The sequence below is a fragment of the Caretta caretta genome, chromosome 28, assembly GCF_965140235.1.
Source record: "Caretta caretta isolate rCarCar2 chromosome 28, rCarCar1.hap1, whole genome shotgun sequence".
Taxonomy (NCBI): domain Eukaryota; kingdom Metazoa; phylum Chordata; order Testudines; family Cheloniidae; genus Caretta; species Caretta caretta.
The window spans coordinates 16354978-16379913 of NC_134233.1; the positions used below are offsets into that span (position 1 = coordinate 16354978).

General features: G+C 47.9%; 1 protein-coding gene across 2 annotated transcripts; it reads right to left on the reverse strand.

The window, feature by feature from the left end:
• Window positions 1–24761, reverse strand: LOC142070321 (uncharacterized). 2 transcript variants are annotated; one of them, XM_075123956.1, is made up of 5 exons: window positions 24599–24761; window positions 18634–18760; window positions 17749–17877; window positions 6569–6682; window positions 1–6199 (listed from the first exon to the last, which is right to left on the reverse strand). In XM_075123956.1, the coding sequence occupies exons 2-5, from the start codon at window positions 18665–18667 to the stop codon at window positions 4671–4673; spliced, it is 1806 nt and encodes a 601-aa protein (XP_074980057.1). In that variant the 5' UTR covers window positions 18668–18760; window positions 24599–24761; the 3' UTR covers window positions 1–4670. The 2 variants fall into 2 exon arrangements, with proteins under 2 accessions (XP_074980057.1, XP_074980056.1); XM_075123955.1 differs by having other exon boundaries at window positions 1–6202.
• Window positions 24762–24936: the final 175 nt, after the last annotated feature.

Below are 24936 nucleotides of genomic sequence, written 5' to 3' on the forward strand. Positions count from 1 at the left end.
TCAGAATCTCTGATTTTATTTCTGTTCAAAAATAGTTATTTTTCTACAGCTATCTTACATTCAACACCGATTTCATTTTATACTCATTTGCAGCACCTACAAAGGATTAGTTCAAAAAACCACCACTTCTGTTTCCACCACGTCTGCATAGTTACACAACATTTCACAAGTCAAAATATTAGCTAGGAGATATATTCAGGAGTGATCTCCTGTAGGGCCTGGGTCATAACTTCATAAGCATTTTGCAAACTTCCAAGTCACATACTGTGGAACTATGGACCTAAAGAACTGAACAAAGCTATGATCAGTAAGTTGCACAATCTGGGGTGGGCAGTCGTTCACCATTTCATAGTCGGGATTTAAAAACACCTCTGTTCCCTTGGTAGCATGTCCAATGGCTTAGAGTATTCTCCCCTGTTGACTGAAGTGCATTACACATTTCTCCATGAAATCATGAAAGGGTTGGGGGGAAAGCAAAAATAAAATAAGAAGTGACAATTTTTATCAGATAGTTATTTGTCTCAAAGTCTCCAATAAATCTGAGCATTCTGTCAAACAAAACTAATATCCAGTTATATAACCAAACAGCCTTCAGGAAAGAGGAAGACCTGAATCACCGAGCGGTATAAGACACTTTCAGTTTCATATAAAGTAAAATTCCAGAACAGGTTACATCTCATGACTCAGAATCAGGACAACAGATTCACATCCTGTTCTCTGATATCGTAACTGGAAAAAAACAGCCAGTCTTCCCATTTCAGCAGGAGAAAGCCCAGAAGTTGCTTTGCCAACAGACAGAAACTGGGATTTAAACTCAGAATGATCACACTGTGTTTGGGATCCATTCAAATTCCCATTGTGGTCTATGACACTATCCCAATAAGCCCCAATGAGTCGGATTTAGGATCAAAGAAACCAGAGTGATCTCAGGCAAACAGAGCTGAGAACACTGCATCATGTGCCACTTTGGGAGAGGGAGGGTGTGATCCTGGCCGGCCAGTGGCCAGCTCTTGTCCAGGCTGCAGGCATTAGCTAAGAACTCACAACTGCATAGCTGGAGACCAGACCAGTTCACTTGTGTTAGTTTTGCTCAGACCAGGTATTGGTTTTATAAGTATGTGTTTAGTGTTCAGACTCTATGAAATGCTTGTATACTGCTGCATGTATTAATCTCACTTATAATGTCTGTACTCCATGTTGTGAGGTAGTATTTGAATGTTTGCTCTGTCGTTGTTAAAGTTTTGGCTCTTAAAATGCAAACTGCCACAGTCAGGAGAGAAACATTACCAAGTGTGAAATACTGGTTTTCCACAGGATGTTTTATCTCCTGCCCAACCAAAGAATCATAGAACCACAGGGTTAGAAGGGACCACAAGGATCATCTAGTCTGACCCCCTGCCAAAATGTAGGATTTATTGTATCTAAACCACCCAAGACAGATGGCTATCCAGCCTCCTTTTGAAAACCTCCAGTGAAGGAGTTTTCACGACCTCCCTAGGCAGTCCGTTCCATTGTCCTACTGTTCTTACAGTTAGGAAGTTTTTCCTGAGATTTAATCTAAATCTCCTATGCTGTAGTTTGAACCCATTGCCTGTTGTCCTGCCCTCTGTAACAAGAGAGAACTTTTCTCCGTCTTTGTTATAGCAGCCTTTCAAGTATCTGAAGACCACTATCACGTCCCCCTTTAAGGTCATCTTTTCCAAACTAAACATACCGAGTTCCTTCAGCCTTTGCTCACATGGCTGCATTCCATCCCTTTGATCATCTTTGTCGCTCGCCTCTGGATCCTTTCCAGTTTCGCTACCTCTTTTCTATACAGTGGTGACCAAAATTGGACACATTACTCCAGCTGAGGTCTAACCAGCGCGAGGTAGAGCGGTACGATCACCTCCTGTGACTTGCATGCAGTGCCTCTGTTAATGCAACCTAAAATTGCATTTGTTTTTGTTTTTTTTGCAACAGCATCGCATTACTCACTCATGTTGAAGTTGTGATCCACCACAACTCCCAGATCCTTCTCAGCAGAGCTGCTGCCAAGCCAGTTATCCCCCATTCTGCATTTTTTTTTCCCTTAAGTATAGCACCTTACATTTGTCTTTGTTGAATTTCATTTTGTTGGCCTTAGCCCAGTTCTCCAATTTATCAAGATCCCTTTGAATTTTAGCTCCATCCTCCAAAGTGTTGGGAACCCACCCTCAGCTTTGTGTCATCTACAATTTTGATCAATATGCTCTGTATTCCGACATCCAGGTCACTGATAAAGATGTTAAGCAACAGCAGACTCAGAACAGATCCCTGTGGAACCCCACTTGAGACCTCCCTCCAATCTGACATCATTCCATTAATAGCTACTCTTTGTTTGTGGTTGTTTAACCAATTCTGTATCCATTTAATGGTAGTTCCACCGAACCCACATATCTCCAGCTTACTTATCAGAATGTCATGTGTGACTGTGACAAATGCCTTGCTGAAGTCCAGGTATATTATATCCACCACATTCCCCCTGTGCACCAAACCAGTTACCCTGTCAAAGAAGGAAATCAAGCTGGTTTGGCATGATTTGTTCTTAGTAAAGCCATGATGGCTGCTAGTGATCACCCCTTCGTCCTCCAGGTATTTGCAAACTGAAGGTTTTGTACATTGCTCTAGTAGCTTCCCTGGTATCAAAGTCAGGCTGACAGGTCTGTAGTTCCCTGGTGCCTCCTTTCCCCCCTTTTAAAAGATGGGCACCATGTTAGCCCTTCTCCAATCTTCTGGGACTGCTTCTGTCATCCATGAGTTTGCAAATATTATTGCCAGTGACTCCAAGATTTCTTCAGCACCCTGGGGTGAATAGCATCAGGCCCCCGCTAAGCTGAATACATCAAATTTGATGGCCCATAGGCTGTTTGAACTGTGAAGGGCCAGAGACTCTAAACTGAAGGCAGAGATTCCCCAGGGGCTGACTCCTGGGTCTGCCCTGAAAGACACTTTGAACAGACAGATCACTACAACTCTGTGACTCTGAGGATTTAGATGGTAACTCATTTGTGTGTCTATGGTTGCTTGCTTTAACCAGTAAGTAACTCTCTTGTTCTTTTTTCCTAGTTAATAAATCTGCAGATAGTTTATTACAGGACTGGCTACAGGTGTTGTCTTTTGTGTAGGATTTAGAACACCAATTGATCTGGGGTAAATGATTGGTCTCTTCATACTGGAAGGAACCAGAGGGCATAGGTGCCGACTCCGTGGGTGCTCCAGGGGTGGAACACCTATGGGAAAAAATTAGCCGGTGGTCAGCACCCACCAGCAACCAGCTCCCAATCTCCCCCCAGCGCTTCCTGTCCACCGGTGGCTCTGCCAATCAACTCCTCCCGCTCTCTCTAAGCACCTCCTGCCCACCACCGCCAGCTGTTCCGAGGTGTGCAGGAGGCGCTGGGGGGAGAGGGGAGGAGCAGGGACGAGGCGGGCTCAGGGGAGGGGGTGGAACTGGGCAGGAAGAGGCAGGGCAGGGGTAGAGGGGGGTGGGAAAAGGCAGGTTGAGGGCAGGGCCTGGGGCGGTGCAGGGGTGGGAACGGGAGTAGAGGCTTGGGGGACAGGGTCAGGTGGGGACGGGGCCTGAGGCAGAGCTGGGAGTTGAGCACCCCCGGGGCCCAGAGGAAGCCGGAGCCTGTGCCTGAGTGTGGTGTGATTTTTGGTGTCAGTGACCATTTATCACTAAGTCGACTTTGTCCGGATGGCAAGAGAGACTGGAGAGCCGAAGGGGCCTGTCTGTGACTCTGTGGTAAGACTGTTACAGCGAGCCAGGAGTTCATAACTGTTATTGGTTTGGTGAAATCTAATTGTCGAGCACACACCGGTTTAGGGTTTCTGGCCTGTTTTTGATAGTCTGCCCTGAGGTAAGCACTCCCATTGGTGAGCCCTTCTAGACAGCATGACAGAAGGGTTGAATGGGGAAGAAGATAAAAGTCTGCAGGGCTCAGGCAGAGAGTAACGGTGATGGGATGATGGGGAAAGAGGGAATCTCTCTGACTCATCCTGTCTCCTTCAGGCATCACAGAAGCTGAACAAATACATTTTCCCCTGACCCTGCTCCATGTGATAATTAATTCTATTTTAAATGAGAAGAAGGGTACCAAAAATAATTAATGTTCATCCCAGCTCTGAGCAACAGGAGAACACTTGGAAATATGACAGTTGGGTCTCAGTGGCTCTAACAATTGCTTTGTAGCGATGCTCCAGGGTTGTTTAGATCAGGAAAAGTGTGGGAGGTGAGGTCAAGTTGTGAGGAAACATGTTCGATAATCCCAGCCTCTGAACATGGACTATGTCTTTACTGCAAGAATAGTTCAGTTTTTACATCAGGACAGATAACTCCAGATGGCTAACTCCATGAAAATTGTAGTGGAGATGAGACCCTAGTATATTTTCCCTTACTGTAATTAGCTGAGGTTCCCCACCTGTGTCTGAATGACATTCCTGGCAGGAGGAATGCACACTCCCATTATTCATAGGAAAATGGAGTACATAGGAAAGACCACAGGATTCTCCCAAAAGAAGAGTGAACTGCGAAAGGCGGAAATGGGGGAGCTGAGTGACCACAGTGAAGCAAAGGGTACAAAATAGCCTTAAAAGTCACTATGTGGGAATTAGCAAAAGTATTACGGGGCGAAAGAAGATGTTTAACAACCCTAGGCAAGGTCTTCATGGTGCTTATTTCCCTTGCAGATTCGCTGATGGTAAATAAAGTGTGAGCTCTGATGGAAGCTTTTCCCACACTCCCAGCATTTATAGAGTCTTTCATCTGTGTGGATTCTCTGATGTCTAATAAGGGCTGATCTATCAGTGAAGCTTTCATAGAGTTTCTTCCCCGTGTGGATTCTCTGATGTGCAATAAGAACTGAGCTCTGAGTGAAGCTTTTCCCGCACTCACTGCATTTATAGGGTCTTTCTCCCGTGTGGATTCTCTGATGTATAAGAAGGTCAGAGCTCTGAGTGAAGCTTTTCCCGCACTCACCGCATTCATAGGGTCTCTCCCCCGTGTGTATTCTCTGATGCGCAATAAGGACTGATCGCTTAGAGAAGCTTTTCCCACAGTCACTGCATTTATAGGGTCTTTCTCCTGTGTGGATTCTCTGATGTATAAGAAGGTCTGAGCTCTGAGTGAAACTTTTCCCACACTCACCGCATTCATAGGGTCGCTCCCCTGTATGGATTCTCTGATGTTTAATAAGGGCTGAGCTGTGAGTGAAGATTTTCCCACACTCACAGCATTTATAGGGCCTCTCTCCTGTGTGAGTTCTGTGATGTGTAATAAGGGCTGAGCTGTGAGTGAAGTTTTTTCCACACTCACAGCATTCATAGGGTCGCTCCCCTGTGTGGATTCTCTGATGGTGAATAAGAGTTGATCTCTGAGTGAAGGTTTTCCCGCACTCACAGCATTCATAGGGTCTCCCTCCTGTGTGGATTCTCTGATGTGTAATAAGGGTTGATCGCTGAGTGAAGCTTTTCTCACACTCACAGCATGCATAGGGTCTCTCCCCTGTGTGGATCCTCTGGTGTTGAATAAGGGTTGACCTCTGAGTGAAGCTTTTCTCACACTCGCAACATTCATAGGGTCTCCCTCCTGTGTGGATTCTCTGATGTGTAATAAGGGTTGATCTCTGAGCGAAGCTTTTCTCACACTCACAGCATTCATAGGGTCTCTCTCCCGTGTGAATTCTCTGATGTTGAATAAGGGCTGAGCTATCAGAAAATTTTTTCCCACACTCAGAGCATCCATAGGGGCTCTCTTCCATGTGGATTCTTTGATGTCTAATAAGCGCTGAGCGCTGAGTGAAGTTTTTCCCACACTCACAGCATTCATAGGGTTTCTCTCCTGTGTGGATTCTCTTATGGTTTATAAGGAATGAGCATCTATTGACGTTTTCCCCACACTCAGTGCCTGTGTTTTTTCTCTTTCCCCTGAGGATTCTCTGCTGGGCTGTGGTTCCCTTGACATCTTTGTGAGTTTCCCAACAATTAATGGATTTACCCACTTTTTCCTCTGTCTGGTTTCCCTGGTGCTCTGGCCTCTGCTGATGCTCATAACCTTTTCCCTGCTCACAGCTCCTGGGCACTTTCCCTTTGGATCTTCGTGATAATACCCTGTGCAGTTCCACTTGTTCAGTATCTTCCTCTTTAGGATTCTGCTCCACACTCCCACTCACCGTCCCCTCACCTGCTGGGAGAGAGAGGGAAACCTCAGAAACAGGAATGGAAAAGAGAGAGCAAACCAAAGTCTGTGCTGGAGAGACAGGAAAAATCAGGAACTGAATTTCCCCAAAATCTCCCCCATAGGAAGTCAGGAGACGATCAATTCTGCCTCCACATCCCACCCAAAAACTCATGGGAGAAGGGAGGTCAGGGAGGGAGCTACTGCCAGGTGTCAGTCGGGATGGGTAGGAAGCCATGAGTGGTATTGGCTGTGAGCAAATGACACCTGCTGGAAATAATACTGAACACGGAGAGCTCACAAAGTTTCTGTAGGGAATCCCAGCTGTTTCCTTAAGGCACTGACAGTTTTTGAGTTTGTTTAATGATTCCTCACCAGGGTAGGTACATTTCAGGATCTCTCTTTCCTCTGAGCCCTGGTGATCTGGGACCAATGGCTTTTCCCCTCGTTCCAGCTGGGAGCTCACATCAGGTCTGGAAACCTGGAACCCTGCTCAGGGGAAAGAAAACATGGGAGATATTTGTCACAAGAAAATGCTTCATTATATTAACCCTAGCCCATTTTAAAGAATTAAAATCCCAGAGCCAGTTCAACAGGTACTCAAAGGTGCCAGGCACTCTGCTTATGAGGGATTCAACTGTCCCCACCTCTGTCAGGAATACACAACAGGCAGACACTCATCATCAAGGGGCTCCTAGAACACAGAGATGGTAACCCCATGTCCCAGAAAGTGAAGGCTCCGGACAGAATGGAAGATCCCCTGCAAATGCTTCTTGCTGACCTTAGAGGCCCAGAGACAATGAGAGATAGGGAATCTAGGACTGGTGAGTGTGGGCTGGTGGGGTTCAGTGTAGCAAGGAATAGGAGGGAGCAGGGATGACACTGAATGTGAGCTGTCAGGAGCAGTAGATGTCAAGAGAGCACATTTTGAGGCACTAGGGAATCTAGCAAATCAGGTGTAATGGGGGTGGAGGGGTGTATGAACATCCCCCAGTGCGGGGGAGGCTGGGGAATTTAGGACCAACAGACTCTAATGCCTCTAGAAATGGAGAATGTGAAAAATAAGAATAAGCCCATGTGACTTCAGGAGGGATGGACTCAAAGATCCAAGGAGCCTGCTGGGAGGAGAGTTTGTGGCTGCTGCAGATGGGAAGGGACTCTCTGTGTCTCAAGACGTCTCACTACCAACTTATGACATCGCCCGGGACACACACAGACACTTGTGCCAGGGAAGAGGTCGCGTTGTGGCTGGGAGGAACATAAGGACTCAGAGATGGTGGCTGGGGTCACAGTGGGTGGGGGAGAGGTGTTTGCATGTGGTGGGGGTGGGGGCAGGCGCTCAGTCATGGAGAGAGAAGAGGAGTGAAAATAATAATTTTGGGGGAAAATGTGTACAACCAAGTGAAAGTGGAATGTAATACGGATGGAGTGCTGGCTCCAAATCAGCAAGGATCATGTGTTAACTGGGTGGGATTCCCCCACCAATCCTGACCCCCAAAACCTCCCCTCTCCTATGTCCCACTGACCCCATCCCCCACCTCCTCTTTGACCCATTTCTCCAGACCCCCTGAGATGGAGTTGCTGCTGCTCGGTAATACTGATGAATGCTGTGTGTTGTCTGGGCTATTGGGGGTGATTACAGTATGTCTGATTTGATTTCAATTAATGGGGGGTGTAAAGAAAATAAGCAGAAAAGGAAGAAGACAGGATGAGCCACCACTTGATAAACACTAAAGGGCTGAAAGGAGATGTCAGGGTTCCCTCCCCACTCTGAACTCTAGGGTACAGATGTGGGGACCCTCATGAAAGACCCCCTAAGCTTATTTCTACTAGCTTAGGTTAAAAACTTCCCCAAGGTACAAATTCCTTTTGTCCTTGGATGGTATGCTGCCACCACTAAGTGATTTAAACAAACATTCAGGGAGGGCTACTTGGAGCCCTATCTCCCCCAAAATATTCTCCCAAGCCCTTACACCCCCTTTCCTGGGGAGGCTTGAGAATAATATCCTAACCAATTGGTTACAAAGTGAGTACAGACCCAACCCCTTGGGTCTATAGGACACTGAAAAATCAATCAGGTTCTTAAAAGAAGAATTTTATTTAAAGAAAACGTGAAAGAATCACCTGTGTAAAATCAGGATGGAAGATAATTTTACAGGGTAACAAAAGATTCACAAACACAGAGGAGCTCCCTCTAGGCTTAGTTTCAAAGTAACAAAAAACAGGAGTAAACCTGCCTCTAGCAAAGGGAAAATTCACAAGCTAAAAACAAAAGATAATCTAACACACCTTGCCTTATTTACTTACTCTTTTTGCAATATTGAGATTCATTTTAGGATGGTTTTAGAAGAAGGAGTTTTTCTGACTTGATACTTCTCTGCTTCCCCAGAGAACACACAAACAAAGAGCACATACAAAGCCTTCCCCCCCTCTGCCCCAGATCTGAAAGTATCTTCTTTCCCCATTGGTCCTTTTGGTCAGGTGCCAACCAGGTTATTTGAGCTTCTTAACCCCTTACAGGTAAGGAGGAATTCTAAGCTACCCTTGGCTTTATGGTTATGACAGGAGACAACACCCAAACTCTTAGCTTCGAATATTCTCCCGCCTTGCTTCAGCCCCCTTACATCATTCAGTTTGATGAGGCGGGCCAGGGCCTGGGACCCAGACAGTCAAAAGAACTGGACAGTTTGAAAAGGGACTCCCTCGAGAGAGGGAGGTGGCTGTTCAGGTAATTGTTTGGGGGAAAGACATGTGGACACGGGAACCCTGCTGGGGTGTCTGAAGAAGCTCTGCCTGCCTAGCTGCCTGTCAGGGGATGGGCCTTTAGGTGAGACAGGCATGAATATTTTACCCCTTTTTCCTACGGCACAATGAGCACGACTTCAATTTGCAGAAAGCTGCTCTGTCACTGTGCACCACTGATCCCAGGTGGCCGACGGTGTCTGCGCTCAGCCTGGCCGGCAGAGTAAGCAGGGCGCATACGCAGGGGGCTGCGGCCCATGGCCTGGTCTAGGAGTGGGAGAACTGCAGAATTCCATGCCAGGAGAGGGAAAGGCACGAGGCCTGACGTGGGAGGAGGGGTGGTGGGGGGGCCTCCCAGAGAGACCAGGAAGGGGACAGAGTTGCAGGCATCCCTGTCACTCACTATGACACCCACACCCTTTCGTCCTGCTGCTCTCAGCCCTCCCCACCTCCTGGGAGCTCAGCAGCACCCATTCCATGTGTTCTCTCCTCCCCTCCTATTGTCTGCTGTCCTCCTGGCCCAAATTTCCTGCCACCCCCATCACTTTCCACCCCATCTTCCTACTGTCCCAAGGGTTCTTTGCTTCCGACTCCCCAGAGCTCCTGCCAAAAAAAGTCCCCTCCTTCCCTCCCTCCCACTGTTAGCACCCCCGCTGCCTGGAGCACCCGCTACCCGGCACCCACCCTCCCTTTGCTTCCGCCACCACCACCAGCCCTCCCAGCTCCTCAAGCTCCTGATCTAACCCCCTCCCATTGCTTCCAACATTTCCCGGCATTCCTACAGCAGGCACTCCATGGCATCCCCACTGCCCCCTGCCTTCCCAGCTGTCAGCTCTATGCCCCAAACCCACCCCCCAGCCTACCCTGACCTGGACCCTTCTCAGCTCACTAACACTGTCCTTCCTACTCCCCAGACCCACCCACCACTGTTATTTCTTCTATTACCATATCACCTAGTGGACCCAGCCAGGGACCAGGATCCCAATGTGCTGGATGTGCTACAGACACAGAGCACAAAGACAGTCCCTGCCCCAAGGCGCTGACAATGTGAGAATAAGACAAGAGAGAGGCGGAGACAGACAGACAGGGGGAGTGCAAGGAAACAGTAACACGGTGTTGGTCACCGGCGGTCACTCAGCACACCAGCAGCTGAGCTATTGGCATGTGTTTTGTAGGCCTCATGGCACAGACGAAATTTAAAGAGGGGTGTGAAGGAGGGGGAGGAGGTGTGTGACAAGGTATACAGGCCCTGCACTGGAGAGGAAGGGGTTAAGGCAACACTCTTGGCATCAGAAGCCACACCCCCTCGCCCCAGTTGGGCATGCTCCAAAGGCTACTGCAGTATAAAAGGGAGCAGCTCAGCTCAGTCAGGGCTGACCACTGAGGAGGGAGGATGCACTTTGCTGGCTCCAGCCCAGGAGCAGCCAGAATCCTGGACCACAGAGGTGCTGAGCCCCAGACTGACACCCAAGTGTTGGCAGATGCCCCAGGGAGGGTGCAGTTGCAGGGAGCGGCGGAGCCCGGGGATACCAGAGACACCCCAACTACAACAAAAGGAGTCATGGTAGGAAGTAGCCCGGGGGGAACTAGCCATTGTCCACACAGGAGTGGGCCTGTTTCTGTCAGAATCCCCTGCTGACTCAGTGGTGAACCCACTCACCACTAGCAGGGCCCTGGTGGAGCTGGGTGAGCCCAAGTCCCCCTACCCCTTGCTGCCCCAGCCCTGCCGTGGCAGCTTCCCCACCTGAGACCAAGATGACTGTGTTTGTCTGACATCCACCAGAGCTAGGACAGCAGGCTCTTTGCTGTCTGTCTGGCCAGAAAGCTGATTTCCCTAGACTGATTATTGCTCTGCCTGGACTGCAGGCTAGGGCCTCCCACCCTAGACTGTTTGTGGGGTGGCCCACCTAACCCTTATTGACTCTGGCCATAAAGCCATGCAACCCTGAGGCTAAAGACAGTCATATTGATACAACCATGTGGCCCAAACACCCTTCCTCCCCACCCCAAAGGGTGACAGACCACACAACAAGGTGCCTTTGTGGATGTTCATGGGGACATCCACATCAAGCACAAGGCCCAGCATGGGAAAAACCATGAAGGGGATGGTTTTAAAATTTAACTTGTGAGTGATGGAGTCTGGTGACATGTGCTGTTCGGAGGTGGGAGTCAGCATCTCTATACCAAGTGAGAGATGACATGCAAGGTGGGAATATGCCCTGATGGGCTTTGACAGGGAAGTTATTCAGTTATAGAGATGGGGAGCCAGTGGAGGGAGTCAGAGAAGGCTGTCATGGATTTATGGGGTGTGGGAATCATCCTTTCAAATAGAGATGGCAGGGTGAACAGCAAAGAAAGGCCGTTGAAAAATGCCACGAACCAAAGACAGAAGCACATGGAATGCTGGGACGGAAAGCACTGCATCATGGGGAGTTGAGCCCGGACCCATGATGCATTGTGATACACACCATCTTCCCAGAAGACCTAGCAGCAGAAGGTGACGAGCAGAACTGTGGGATAGCTACCCACAGTGCACTGCTCTCACTGTCGATGCTATCGTCCCATGTGTGGATGCACCCTGCCAACAGAGGGAGCGTAGTGTGAATATGCAATACCACTTGTGTTATTGTGCTTTCTGATCGTCGACAAAACTTCTGCCGACAAAACTCTGCAGTGTAGATAAGGCCTTAGTAACCTATTTGAATACTTATCTATCCTTATAGTAGGAAAGTTTTTCCTACTAGCCAACCCAACCCTCCCTTACCGCCGATCAAACCAATTACTCCTTGTCCTAACCCAGTGGACATGGAGAACAATTGATTACTGTCTCCTTTACAATAGTCTTTAATACATGGGGGGGGGGGGGAGGTGCACTCACATAGACTGAGCATGCTCAGTAACACTGCTGAAGCCGGCCTCCCTCACTCTGTCCCCTCCCCCCCACTATCAGCAGGCATGGGTTGTCTCTGGCTTGCAGGAAATATTAAGAGCACTCCTTCAGTCATTTCAGCTCTTGAGTTTGAGTTAATGGCTAGACATCCATGAGGAGAGGTTAGAGAAACAGGCTGAGATTTCTGCTTGGACAGAAGCAGACAGGTGTGGAGTAGAGAGGTAGGTCTGTGAGTTGTCAGAATAGACATGTTAGTTGAATTTATGATTGTGGATGAGATTACCCAGAGATAAGGTGTAGAGGAAGACTAGAAGGGGACTATGGCACCCTGTACCTCAAAGCAGCACCCTGGAATCCCCATATTCATCCCTGTCATGTAATTATGATATATTTCATACAAAGCATGCCATGTACATATGAACATAAGAATGGTCCCACTGGGTCAGACCAAAGGTCCATCTAGCCCAGTATCCTGTCTTCCAACAGTGGCCAGTGCCAGGTGCCCCAGAGGGAATGAACAGAACAGGGAATCATCAAATGATCCATCCCCTGTCGCTCATTCCCAGCTTCTGACAAACAGAGGCTAGGGACACCATTCCTGCCCATCCTGGCTAATAGCCATTGATGGACCTGTCCTCCATGAATTTATCTAGTTCTTTTTTTAACTTTGTTATGGTCTTGGCCTTCACAACATTCTCTGGCAAGGAGTTCCACAGGTTGACTGCGTTGTGTGAAGAAATACTTCCTTTTATTTGTTTTAAACCTGCTGCCTATTAATTTTATTTGGTGACACCTAGTTCTTGTGTTATGAGAAGTAGTAAACCACACTTCCTTATCTACTTTCTCTACACCAATCATGCTTTTATAGTCCTCAATCATATCTCCCCTTAACCGTCTCTTTTCCAAGCTGAAAAGTCTCAGTCTTATTAATCTCTCCTCATACAGCAGCAGTTCCATACCCCTAATTTTTGTTGCCCTTTTCTGAACCTTTTCCAATTTCAAAGGTCATGATCTGCTGAAACCCATTGTTCTGTCCAAATATGTATATCGTTAGTGTGTATGAAGTTATGAGATTTTGTATATGGTTGTTACTTAAATAAGTTGTAAGTTTGAGAGTCTCTACTGGTAATTCCCCAGTGATAACAAAGGAGGTAATCCACATGCAGGAGGGTGTTAAGAGACAATTAAGCAGCAGGGGAGTTCTGAACAAGGGATTTACAATGCTGTAAAAGGGATGTGCAAGCATCACATTCAATTCTGTGACTCAGCAAAACCCACCAGGACATGTGTGGGCTTGTGTTTTCCAGGCCCATGGACTGAGGATATAAAATAAGGGACAGTGGCATCATTCCTTGGACTTTCTCCTCCCCCATCTATGCTGGAAGTAGCAAGAATGTTGAGAAGAGAAACTTGAACTAAGGAGACTGGTCCCAGGCTTACAGGGGAAGCCTGTGTATTAAGAACTGTAATATCTAGTGGGGTGAAAAACTGCTTGATCCAAATATTACTTAGTCTAAATAAGGTTTAAGATTTAAACTGTGTGCTTTTTTATTTTCTTTGGTAACTTTTTTCTTTGACAAAGCCCTGGCTGGGATGATTTAACTGGGAATTGGTCCTGCTTCGAGCAGGGGGTTGGACTAGATGACCTTCTGGGGTCCCTTCCAACCCTTATATTCTATGATTCTATGATTCTATGAACTATATCTGATCTTTTGTCCCTACCACTTATAATCACTTAAAATCTTTCTGTAGTTAATAAATCTGTTTTATGTTCTACCTAAAACAGTGTGTTTTGGTTGAAGTGTTTTGGAAATCTCAGCTCAATTTACAAAGGCTTGTGTGTGTCCTCTACACAGTGAGGAAGGGGTGGACTAGGTAATGAACCTACACTGGTCAGCCTTCTGAGCAGGGCAAGATGGTACCATTCTGGCGTGCAAGGCTGGAGGCTTGGGAGATTTGCTGGTGTCTCTCTGTGTGTGATTCGTGAGTGGCTCAGGGAGCATACACACAATTTAGCTGAGTGTGGGGCCCCACATGCTGTTGAGCTAGGTGATAGCGCCTGGAGGGGTTTGCTGCTTCTCACTAGCAAAGCATTGTGAGAGACAGCCCAGGCTAGAGAGTTAAGGGGACACAGTGGTATCCCAGTTCCAGATTGCATCCTGGGGATCCAAGTGAGCAGGGTGACATGCACAGCTTGTTCTGATTTAGATTTGCACTTCATGCACTGACATAGAGATTTTAAGTGAGACTTTAAGTGTGGTGGCTGAAAACAGTCAAAGAGAAGGTTACCAGTTTTCTGTTTGCTTATTTCAGGAAAGGGAAATAGGAGCAGAAAAAGCTTCAAGATGAGTGAAAGCAGTGAAGCAATAGCAAAATTAGAGCTGTACAGATTACGGATAGCAGAAAGACTACGAGCATCAGTTGAGAATGAAAGAACTGGAGATAAAGGAGAAAGAGAAGGAGGCAGCCAAAAAAGATGAAGCCCAGAAGTTAGCACATGAGGGCCATAGAACTGCAAGCAAAAGCAGCTGACGGATGAGAAAGAGGGTGAAGACACCAATTGGACTTGCTGGAAAAGCAGAACCAGAACCCTCCCACACCACTGATTCCCACCTTTCCAAAAATCCACAAATGGGAACAATTATGACCTAGATACAAAGAGAGAAGATATTACTGAATATTTTAGTCCTTTTGAGAGGCTGTGTGTGAATCATCAGATTCCTGATAAGAGAATCCCCACTTTGGTTGCAAAATTAACTGGTAAAGCTCTGAGTATATTCCACGAAATACTAATTCAGATTAGATTATCATGAATTCAAATAGTTTTGAAATGATTTCAGATTACCCCTGAAACTTAGAGTGAAATTTAGAAACCTTAAGAGGGGTGCTGGTATGGGTTATGGGGAATATGTGAACAAGACGAAAGATTTGATGGAAAAGTGGGTGAGGGGAAAGGGGTTGCAAGCCTTGAAGAAATGTTTGACCTTGTTGCTCAGGAGCATTTCCGAAGCATATGTAAAGATAACATGAAACAGCCAAAAATGTGAAAGCTGTGGATGAGATGGCATCTCTGGATGATGACTTTGAGCAAACTCAGCCATCGTTTGAGAGCAAATCACAAAAAGAGGGGTTTAAACCTGGTGAGAAGCAGGGTTCCTGTCTTACCCCTGGAAAGAAAGGACACTCGCCTCCCCAAAACCATTCTTCTAATCCCCATCCCAAATCTCCTGTGAAAACAGAAGAATCCCAAAGGTGCTATCACTGTCATTTCACTGATCATCTGAGGAATACATGCCCTGTGCTGGGAGAAAGCCGGCAGCCAACAACCCGTGTGAAGGCTCCTGCCCTGAGCACAGAACCTCCTCAGGTACCTGTCACTTATACTGGTTTTGTGAGATTAGCCTCTGCAGAACCAGATATGGAGGACAGTAGGGTTGTCAGGGGTCACGGCAGGGAATGCTTAGGAAGGAGGGATATTGGGGTTCCAATTTCTCTGGTTAAGCAGACTGGCCCCACATGGCAGCATATTACCTGGTCAAATGGCAAAAATGGTAGATGTGGGCAGAACCAGATACCCTGTGCCACTAGCTAGAATTCATGTGGTGTGGGGAGATTTGGAAAGTGTTTTGACTGTGGGGGTAATGGTCTCAAGTTTCAGTGGGGGAGGTTTAGGTTGGATATTAGGAAAAGCTTTTTCACTAGGAGGGTGATGAAACACTGGAATGCATTACCTAGGGAGGTGGTGGAATCTCCTTCCTTAGAAGTTTTTAAGGTCAGGCTTGACAAAGCCCTGGCTGGGATGATTTAGTTGGGGATTGGTCCTGCTTTGAGCAGGGGGTTGGACTAGATGACATCCTGAGGTCCCTTCCAACCCTGATAGTCTAAGGAATATTATACTGGGACCCCTGAGGAAAAGGGTAAAGTCCCAGGAACTGCTGAAGGAATGGGAGAGAAGCCCTTTAATTCCTATGAAGCAGGGGGAAGCTTTGGGAGTGGTTGAGACCAGCTCCTGCACTGCAGCTAAAGGAAGGGAAGGGGTGTGTGTGTAGTGCCTGTCAGTGAGAAAACTATCCAGGTTTTTAGCTGCTAGCAGGTTGCAGCTGAACCTGATAGGCTTTTTGGAAAGTAACTGTCTCTCTTTAAATCAAGAGGCAGCCCCCACGTCTGTGACAGCAGAGAAGCTGAGACCAGGAAGTTTACAGGTGGTGGCTCTTTGCGAGAATGCCAATGACCCAACTAGCCAGAGGAGAGGTCTTCCCCCCACAGGCTGCTGAGTCTCTGAATGCAGCTATGGACGAGCTGCTGGGAAAAGCTGAATCTGAACAAAGAGCAGACAGTCTTAGCCCAGAGAGTGCCCCAAATCTCTGCCTCCCTGAAACCTTCCCTTCCCACTTCCACCAGACCCTCCCTGACCCCTAGAGCAACCCCTTCCTTCTCCTCCTCATGATCCCATGTTCCCCACTCCACAGTAACCCAGATCTTCTATGCAATCCTCCCCCACCAACAGCACCACTGCTGGGCCCTCTGTCCCCTTTTCCCCATTGCCAGTTCCCCGATGCACCTGTCCCTGACTCCCTCCCACTGCTCTCAGCCCTCCCTGCTTTGCAGCATCTCACAAGCACCAGCTCCCCATCCTCTTCCCCCCCTCCCACTGCTCCCTGCTCTCCCTTCTTCCAGGGACTCCTGAATAGGAACATCAAACTGTCTCCCGTCATCAGGTGGCTTCATCTGATTGTCACACCCTCCCCACCTCTGGGAAGTTATTATAGCAGGTTGCCAGCTCCGATAGAGTGCTGGTTCAGTATTACTTTCTCTTTTAAGGTTGACTATTCTACTATCGCTAAAATTCACATGCTTATTGACATAGTCTTGAAATATACTGCTCACCATGGAGGTGGAGGGCGAAGTTATTGGCCCAAAAGTAGCATTAATTTGATCAAGAGGTTCCTCGGATACAGCCCCCCCTCAAAGCAGCTGTTTACAAAAATCATTTTCCTCTTAGAACTTGATGGCTCTCTGTTCTGTTCATTCCTTCTGGGGAACCTGGCACAGGCCACTGTCGGAAGACAGGATACTGGGCTAGATGGACCTTTGGTCTGACCCAGTATGGCCGTTCTTATGTTCTTCTTTTCTTGCATCTGCCTGGGGCTCATATTATGGTTCTAATGGTCTCCTGACTAATCTCCATCCCTTGTCATTTATCTCAGCTGTTCCATGGCACTCAAGGCCTCTATGGGGAAGCAGTATTGAAAAGTTAATAACTGTAGAATTTGCCAAACTGATGGGTGAGTCTTGCTGCACACATGCACTTCACTCTAAGGCCCCGTTAACAGCCAGAGGGTTTCCAGCAATCGGCTCTCACAGTAATTGGTTGGCACAAGAGGGCATGCTGTGGCCATTAGACCTGAGCCCTACCTGTGTTAACTTTCACACAGTGTGTGCTGTGGATTTGTCTTGCATTCTGCAGGAGTTCCTCTTCGAAGTTTTGCCCTGATACCAAAACTGCTGGGTTAAGAGCAGTATTTTGAAGTGCTCTAACATCCACATGTAGACTTTGGTTTGCTCTCTACATAGAAGTTTTGCCAGCATAGCTCTGTCGGTTAGTGGTGTGAAATCACATCTCTAACTGACACAGCTATGCCATCAAAAGCCTTAGTGTAGAGACGGTCATAGTAGCAAAAAAAGTCTATTAAAATCACAGAAGTTAAATGCTCATAAGGTACAATAATGCAGCATTAAGGTTGCCCAGTGCTGCCTCATGCCCTCATATCCAGTTATGTGGATAGTGGCTAAACTTAAAACCACTGAAAACCAGGAAAAGAGCTAAAGTACATGCCACCTCTGCCCCGACCCCCTAATCCTGGAGCTGGCAATAGCCAGCGGAAATAGGTCTATAAGGGTGGTGTCAACTTTAACAAATTACCAATGAAAGTGGCAGATTTTCCCTCTATTGGAGTCTTCAAGTCAAGAGCAGATGCCTTTCTGGAAGATGATTTTCTCCAACACAAGGTATCCAGCTCAGCACAGCAGTCACTGGGAGAAATTCTGTGGCCTGTGTTATACAGGAGATCCGATTAGATGATCTAACACCCCATCCTGGCCTTAAAAATCTGTGAATCTATAATATCTACATGCCGTTGTTTGTGTTTTCCACAGACGGGAATCCCAGCATTTCTCCACAGGCCCTCCGGCTGTGAGCACTGGGCCAGGTGTAGCTGTACTCGGACAGTGGAGGGATTAGTTGGAGCAGCTTGGCAGAGCTGTGACTGTGATATGCAGAGAGGTGCAGGTGAACCCCGAGGGACCAAGTCTGCCCCATTTCAGCGCTCAGTGTTGTAGGTTGTGTCTGACTGTGCACCAGGGCGCGTTCTAGCCAGGGGGATTGTCAGCACTCTGGTGGCAGACATGCTAGTGGTCTCCAGGCCTTAGTGAGGAGCAAGTGAAGGCAACGACTCAGAAGGAATCTCAGGGAGAGGGTAAAGCTGGGGTAACAGTTTGTACATCTGAGCTGGTTTGGGTGCAGTGGGCTCTGTGTTGGAGGGCTGGCCAGGGGCAGGCAGCGTCTGTTCTTTATGCCAGACCTGGACCCAAGTTTTGCCTTAGCCAAGAGAAGACCTTCGACTTTGTGCTGTGTTGCTCCTGTGCCCTGTTCCCAAAGTGTTCTCCAGGAGGGGCGAGTGCTAGGGTGTGTCCCTGGCGTGTCGGGGTGTTGCTGAAACAGGGCAGAGTTGAGGTGGCATTGTGGGGGTGATGTGAACCTTAACTCTACATTTCCCCTTCTAGGAACTGAGGGGACAGGAATCCTTACCCAGCAAAGTCACTTTCTCACAGGTCTCCTGCATGACGTCTCTGTAGAGGGCTCTCTGAGTGGGCTCCAGCAGAGGCCTCTCTTCCCTGGTGAAATACACCGCCACCGCCTCAAAGGTCACCGGCCTCTGAAAGAGCAAGAGTCCCATACTCAGGACTTGCTGCCCCATTCTCAGCTCCACAAATCACGGGGGAAAGGAGCCCATCAGATGGAAGCGCTGGCATGCACACACTCAGCAGAGTCCCATCCTCACCCCGCTCAGAGCAGTCAGAGGCATTGGGGTGGGGGTAGAAAGAGAACCCCTTGCCCCTTGCAGCAGAGAGAGGGGGCAGGGTCTGCACATTCATCGCTCACCTACAGACGTAGCCCCCAGCCATGTCAAGGGACAGCCCCCAGTAAGAATCCCAACACCTCCCCCAATAACAGCAGCTGGGTATGTGGGGGGGTGGGTGGCATCTCCCCAAGACTGGTGGGTGCCCCTTCATATTTCATAGCAACCTCTGGCTAGAAGGTTTAGGATCCAGCACCGGGAATCTGGTACATTTTCCTAGCCCTGTCCGGGAGGTTTGTTTCCTGTTCCAAAAATAGGGGAATTTCCTGCCTCAGTCCCTGTGGGTCTATTCCTAGAATCTAAACCCCCAGGTTAAACAAGTCCCAGCAGCTTTGTCACACCCTGTCTCCCACCCTTCCTCCCACCTCCTAGCTGTTTACTGCCCCTCTCTCTCTCCAAAAGCAACCCACCAGCCACCCCCCAGGAATCCCTCCCTGAACTGGCTCCATGGCAGCCATTTCCCTTTCCTGTCCTATGGGAGGATGGGACAAACTGAAGGAAAACATGGATGTTACGTTGCAGCCTGCCTGCAGAACTGGCTTTAGTTTGTTTCATAGCCCAATTCCTCCCAGGGTCTTTCCCTGAAGACAGACATTCTAGACTCTGCTATGCAAACAATGGAAATAGCTAAAACACAAGTATTAATGTGTGTGTGGGGGGAATTAATTACCCAGAAGTCTGTTGGAAAAGTAATCTGGCCAAACACAAAATGTCCAGTAAATTCATGGAATATATTGGGAACGATTTTTGTTTTGGAAGACAGAAGTAGTAACCGGGGGTCAGCGGTTTTAGACTTGATTCTGACAAAGCTGGAGGAACTGGTTATGAATCTGAAGGTGGAAGGGTGAAAATGATCACAAAATGACAGATTTAATAACTGTAAGGAAAGGAAGGAGTGACAGCAGCAGAATAAGGACAATTGATTTCAGAACAGCAAAGTTCAAGAAACTCAGAGAATTGGATGGTAAGGTCCCCTGTGAATAAAATCTAAGTGGAGGGGGGAAGTTTGGGAGATCTGGCAATTTCTCAGTGAGACAATATTAAAGGAGCAACAGCAAACTATCCTTCTTTGAAGGAAAGATAGACAGAAGAGTGAGAGGCCAATGTGGCTCCATCGGGTGCTCTTTGGTGATCTGAATATGAAAGGGACTCCTACAAACAAACAGTGGAAATGTGGACAAACTTCTGAGGATGAGTACAAAAGAATAGAAGAAGCAGGTAGGGACAAAAATCAGAAAGATTCAAATACAAAAGGAGTTACACCTAGGCCTGGACTACACAAGGAAATTAGGTAGGTATAATTCCATCACTCAGGGATGTGAAAAATCCACACCCCTGTGTGACGCAGTTAAGCTGACCAAACCCCCGGTGTGGACGTGCTAGGTTGACAGGAGAATTCTCCCGTCAACCTAGCTACTGCAGAGACGTGGGGCACCCATGCCAACGGGAGAACCCCGTCCATCGGTGCAGGTACTGTCTTCGCTAACCCTGTAGCGGTTTGTGAAGACATCCCCTAGTATGAGGACATAAAAGACAATAAGATATGGGTTTTATGACTACATTTGGAGCAAGAGGAAAGCAAAGGAAAGTGTAGGACCTCTGCTTACCAGGGAAGGAGGCCTAATAACAGATGGCATGAAGAAGACTAAGAAGTTTAATACCTGTTTTGCTTCAGTCTTCACCAAAAAGGTTAATTATGACCAGATACTTAAAGCAATTATTAACTTTGAGAGGGAAGGAACAAAAACCACAATAGGGAAAGAACTGGTTAAAGAATATTTAGAGAAGTTAGATGTATTCAAGTCAGCAGTGCCTGATGAAATTCAACTAGGGTATTTAAGGAACTAGCTGAAGCAATCTCAGAACCATTGAGCAATTATCTTCAAGAACTTAGGGAGGGCAGGTGAGATCCCAAAGGACTGGAGTAGGGCAAATATAGCATCTATCTTCAAAAAGGGACATGGAGAAATAAAGACCAGTCAAGCCTCACTTCAATTCCTGGAATCATACTGGAACAAATTATTGAAACAATCAATTTGTGAGGATAGCAGGGTGACAACATATAAACAGCATGCATTTGTCAAGAACAAATCATTCCAGAACAACCTAATTACCTTCTTTGGCTGGGTTATTGGCCTTATGGTTAAGAGGAATGCTGTAGACATGATTAATCTTGATTTTAGCAAAGGCTTTTTACACAATGCCACATGAGTCTCATAAACCAACTCAGGGAAATGGGGTCTAGATTAAATTACAATAAAATGGGTGCACCATTTGTTTCATGATCATGCTCAGAGTAATTGCTGATGGTTCACTGTCAAACTGGGAGGTCCTATCCAGTGGGGCTCCACGGAGGTCCTGGGTCTGGTGCTAGTCAGTATTTTTATGAATGACTTGGACAATGGATTGGATGCTTATAAAAATTGAGGAAAACACCAAGCTGGGAGGGGTTGCAAGTTCTTTGGGGGACAGGATTAGAATTCAAAACGATGTTGACGAATTAGGGAATTGGTCTAAAATCAACAAGATGAAATTCAATAAAGACAAGTGCTACACTTCAGAAGGAAAAATCAAACGCATAACTACAAAATGGGGAACAACTCGCTAGGCAGCAGTACTGCTGAAAAGGTTCTGGGGGTTAGAGTGGATCACAAATTAAATCTAAGTCAAACACATGACTCGGTTGCAAAAAAGGCTAGTTAAGCACTAGACTAGGTTACCAATGGAGGCTGTGAAATCCTCATCATTGGAGGTTTTTGAGAACAGGTTGGACATATCTATCAGTTTCCTTGATCCTGCCTTAGTGTTGGGGGCAGGACTTGATGACTGGTTAAGGTTCGTTCCAGCCCTATGTTTCTATGATTTTATTTTGGGGAAACACTCGGCCACTTTATTACAGTGCAGACCTGGCCCCTTCCTCTAGGACTAAACCCACCGAGACATTTTTGAACCCTCCCAGTAACACAGGCTCTGAGTCTGGACCAAATGCTAGAAAAGAGCAGAACCCAAGAAATCACTTAGTGGCATTCTCCCAACACTGTCCCCAAGGCAGCACCCCCAGAAATTGGCTTTTCCTGTCTCTGCTCCTCACCTTGTCCACAGGAAAGTAAATCTGCCCAGGGATGCAGCAATAAGTGTGTCTGGGCAGGTTAGAGATCTGGGAATTTCTCTCCCCACTTATTTCTCCCAATGCCCCTTTCAGTCTCTCTCTCCTCTTTCCCCTTCTATCTCCTTTCCCCGTCCCTTCTCCTTCCCCCTCTGGCTGGGAAAGTTCCATTCCAGGGTCGTTCCCTCTGCAATGGCTGGACTAGCTCCTGCAGAAACATGGCTCAGGAGGGATGAGGTCAGAATCCTTTTCAACAGATCTTTGTGGGCGTGGTAACCCACTTCCTACCTGCTCCCTCACTCCCCATGAAGGGGTCAGGGACACAGTTTTCCTTCCAAAACCTGGTGTTCCTGTAGTTTTGAAAGTGGGAGGAGAAGCAAGATCTCTGGTGGGTTTGTTTCTGTATTGGACAAATGGATAGAAAGTTATCAGCACCCCCTGCCAGGGTATTCACACAGGCAGAGGGAGTTCTGGGGGGATGGTTCTTTAAGAGGAGAATGGAGTGCACAGGGGCAGGGGGGCCAAAATCCATACCAATTTCCATGCCTGTCACTGACAAATAACAGTCACCATGGACCCACTGTGAAATCAGTGATGGGAATGTGAGGGCTCAATACAGTATTGTGAAAATAAGGAGTCCGGTGGCACCTTAAAGACTAACAGATTTATTTGGGCATAAGCTTTCGTGGGTAAAAAACCCCACTTCTTCAGTATTGTGGCAATTCTCAGACACCAATGACAGGGGAAAGTTGCTCATTTGAGAATTTAACCCCCTGTAATCTCCACTATGGAAATCTGAGGAATTTTTGGGTCAATTTTCACAAATTAGAGAGGAAAGTGTGAAGGATTTGATATCAATAGTCAATAATAAGTAAAGGTAACATTTGAGTTAATTTCTTCTCAATATTTTATAAGTAGAAAAGGAGCAACACTTGCAAGAATTTTATATCAATATTCAAGAATTTGAAAAAAGGGCAAAATTGGAGGAGTTTTTATGTTAATATTTTATAACTAGAGAGACAGGGAAAATCCCAAGGCATATTAGAACAGTAATAGATAATTAGGAAGAAAATGGGGCAACATTTTAGAGTATTTTATATCAATCTTTGAAAAAAAATATATGAGAAAATGGGTCTGAAACTAAATGTTTGGGGGGGGACGGAAAGCGAGATCTGAGGGGATTTTATATCCATATGAAACAACGAGAGGGAAAAGTGGGAAAGTTGGAAAGGATTGTATATGAATGTTCAATAAACGACCAGAAAGTAACGGTTCCCCCCCACCAGCACCATCCACATGACAGCAGGGAGCCCTTTGCAAAGCTGCTTTAACAGGGCAATGGGAGAGGACACGGTGACAGGCAGCTGGTGTCTGAGCAGCTGCACTGGGCAGATGGGGATTTGAGACTGGTTACCACCCTGGGGACACTTGCTTCTCTCATTCCCTCCTGTATCCAGTGCTTAATTTGTGCCAGGACTTTCCAGGGCTGAGCCCCAGCAGTTCAGGGCCCGGGCACCCCTGGGCTTGCTGCGTCAGTTATGAAAGTAAAGTAATTGCTTGACCCCCACCTGCCCTGGCACTCCTGTCATTACAAAGTAAGCCCTGCTTGTGTCCCTTCCAGGCCCTGTCGGTGGCAGGGAATGAGCACCCCATTTCCATGCAGAAGCAGCCACCCCACTGTAGACACGAGGTGGGTGAGGTCATAGTTTTTATTGGAGCAACTCTGTTAGTGAGAGACCAGTTGGTCCAATAAAAGACATGACCTCACCGGCCTGGTCTCTGGACTATCCTGGGACCCACACAGCCCCAACTCCTACCCTAGAGGCAGCCATGTCTCAGGGCTCCCCCAAGCTGCACCCACTAACCCCCTGCCCAGTTAGGGGTGGACTCAGGATACCAATTTCCCACCTGAAAAAGGACAGTTTCCCACAGATAAAGTGGGAGGGAAAATATCCCAAAGCTGGAGCGATTTTTAATTGAGAACCAGAGGGGAAACGGGGTAATTTGTGAGGGGGCAAATGGGGGAAAGGGCCAGTAACTTGAGAGAAAGGGGGAATCTAGGGGGATTTTACATCCCTATGTGAGAGTTACACAGTAAAGGGAAGAACTGGGGAAAAGCTGATCGGGATTTGACAGGGAAATGGCAAACCAGGAAGGATTTCATCACCCCCCTGGAATCTCCTGCCTGCACAGAGACAGTGTGTGATGGGGGGGGGGGGGGCGCTGAACTGTCTTCCCCTCCCTCCATCTCTGGCTCATTTTTCCTCCCTCCCTTCCTGACCCCCCACCCCAGACACACCCAGGGGACACCCGGCTGGGGCCCGCTCTCCATCCCCCCGACGCCCCGCGGATCAGACCCTGGCAGGGGCTTTGCGCAGCGGCTTCCCTGACATGAAACTAGCTCCAGATCTCTCGCTTTTAGCAAGCGGGGAGCAGATTCCCGGGGGCTGCCGATCTGAGCCCCCGGTGGAGAGAGTCGCTCTCCTGCCCGTCGCCAGCATTTCTCCCCCGGGGTCCCACGGACTCACCTGCAGTCTCCGGCCCGGGGGGGAGGGCTTAATGAAGGTCTCCCCCTCAGCACAGACCTCATGGGATGGGGGGAGCCGCAGCGGCTCCGGCTCCCGGGCAGATCCCAGCCCCCTTGTGTTCACACAGCCCAGGAGTTGCTGCGGAGCGTGCCTGGCCCCTTTGTTCTCCCTGCATCCCGCCCCCCTGCCCAGCCCCAGCCCGGCCTGTGTGTCCTCCGCCCCCACGCAGCGCTCGCTGGGCAGGGGCTGGCCCCGGCCGGCCCATCCCCACCCCGGCTGCCTGCGAGTCCCGCCGCCCTGCCCCGACTGACCCGGGCAGCAGCTGGTCCCGATCCTGC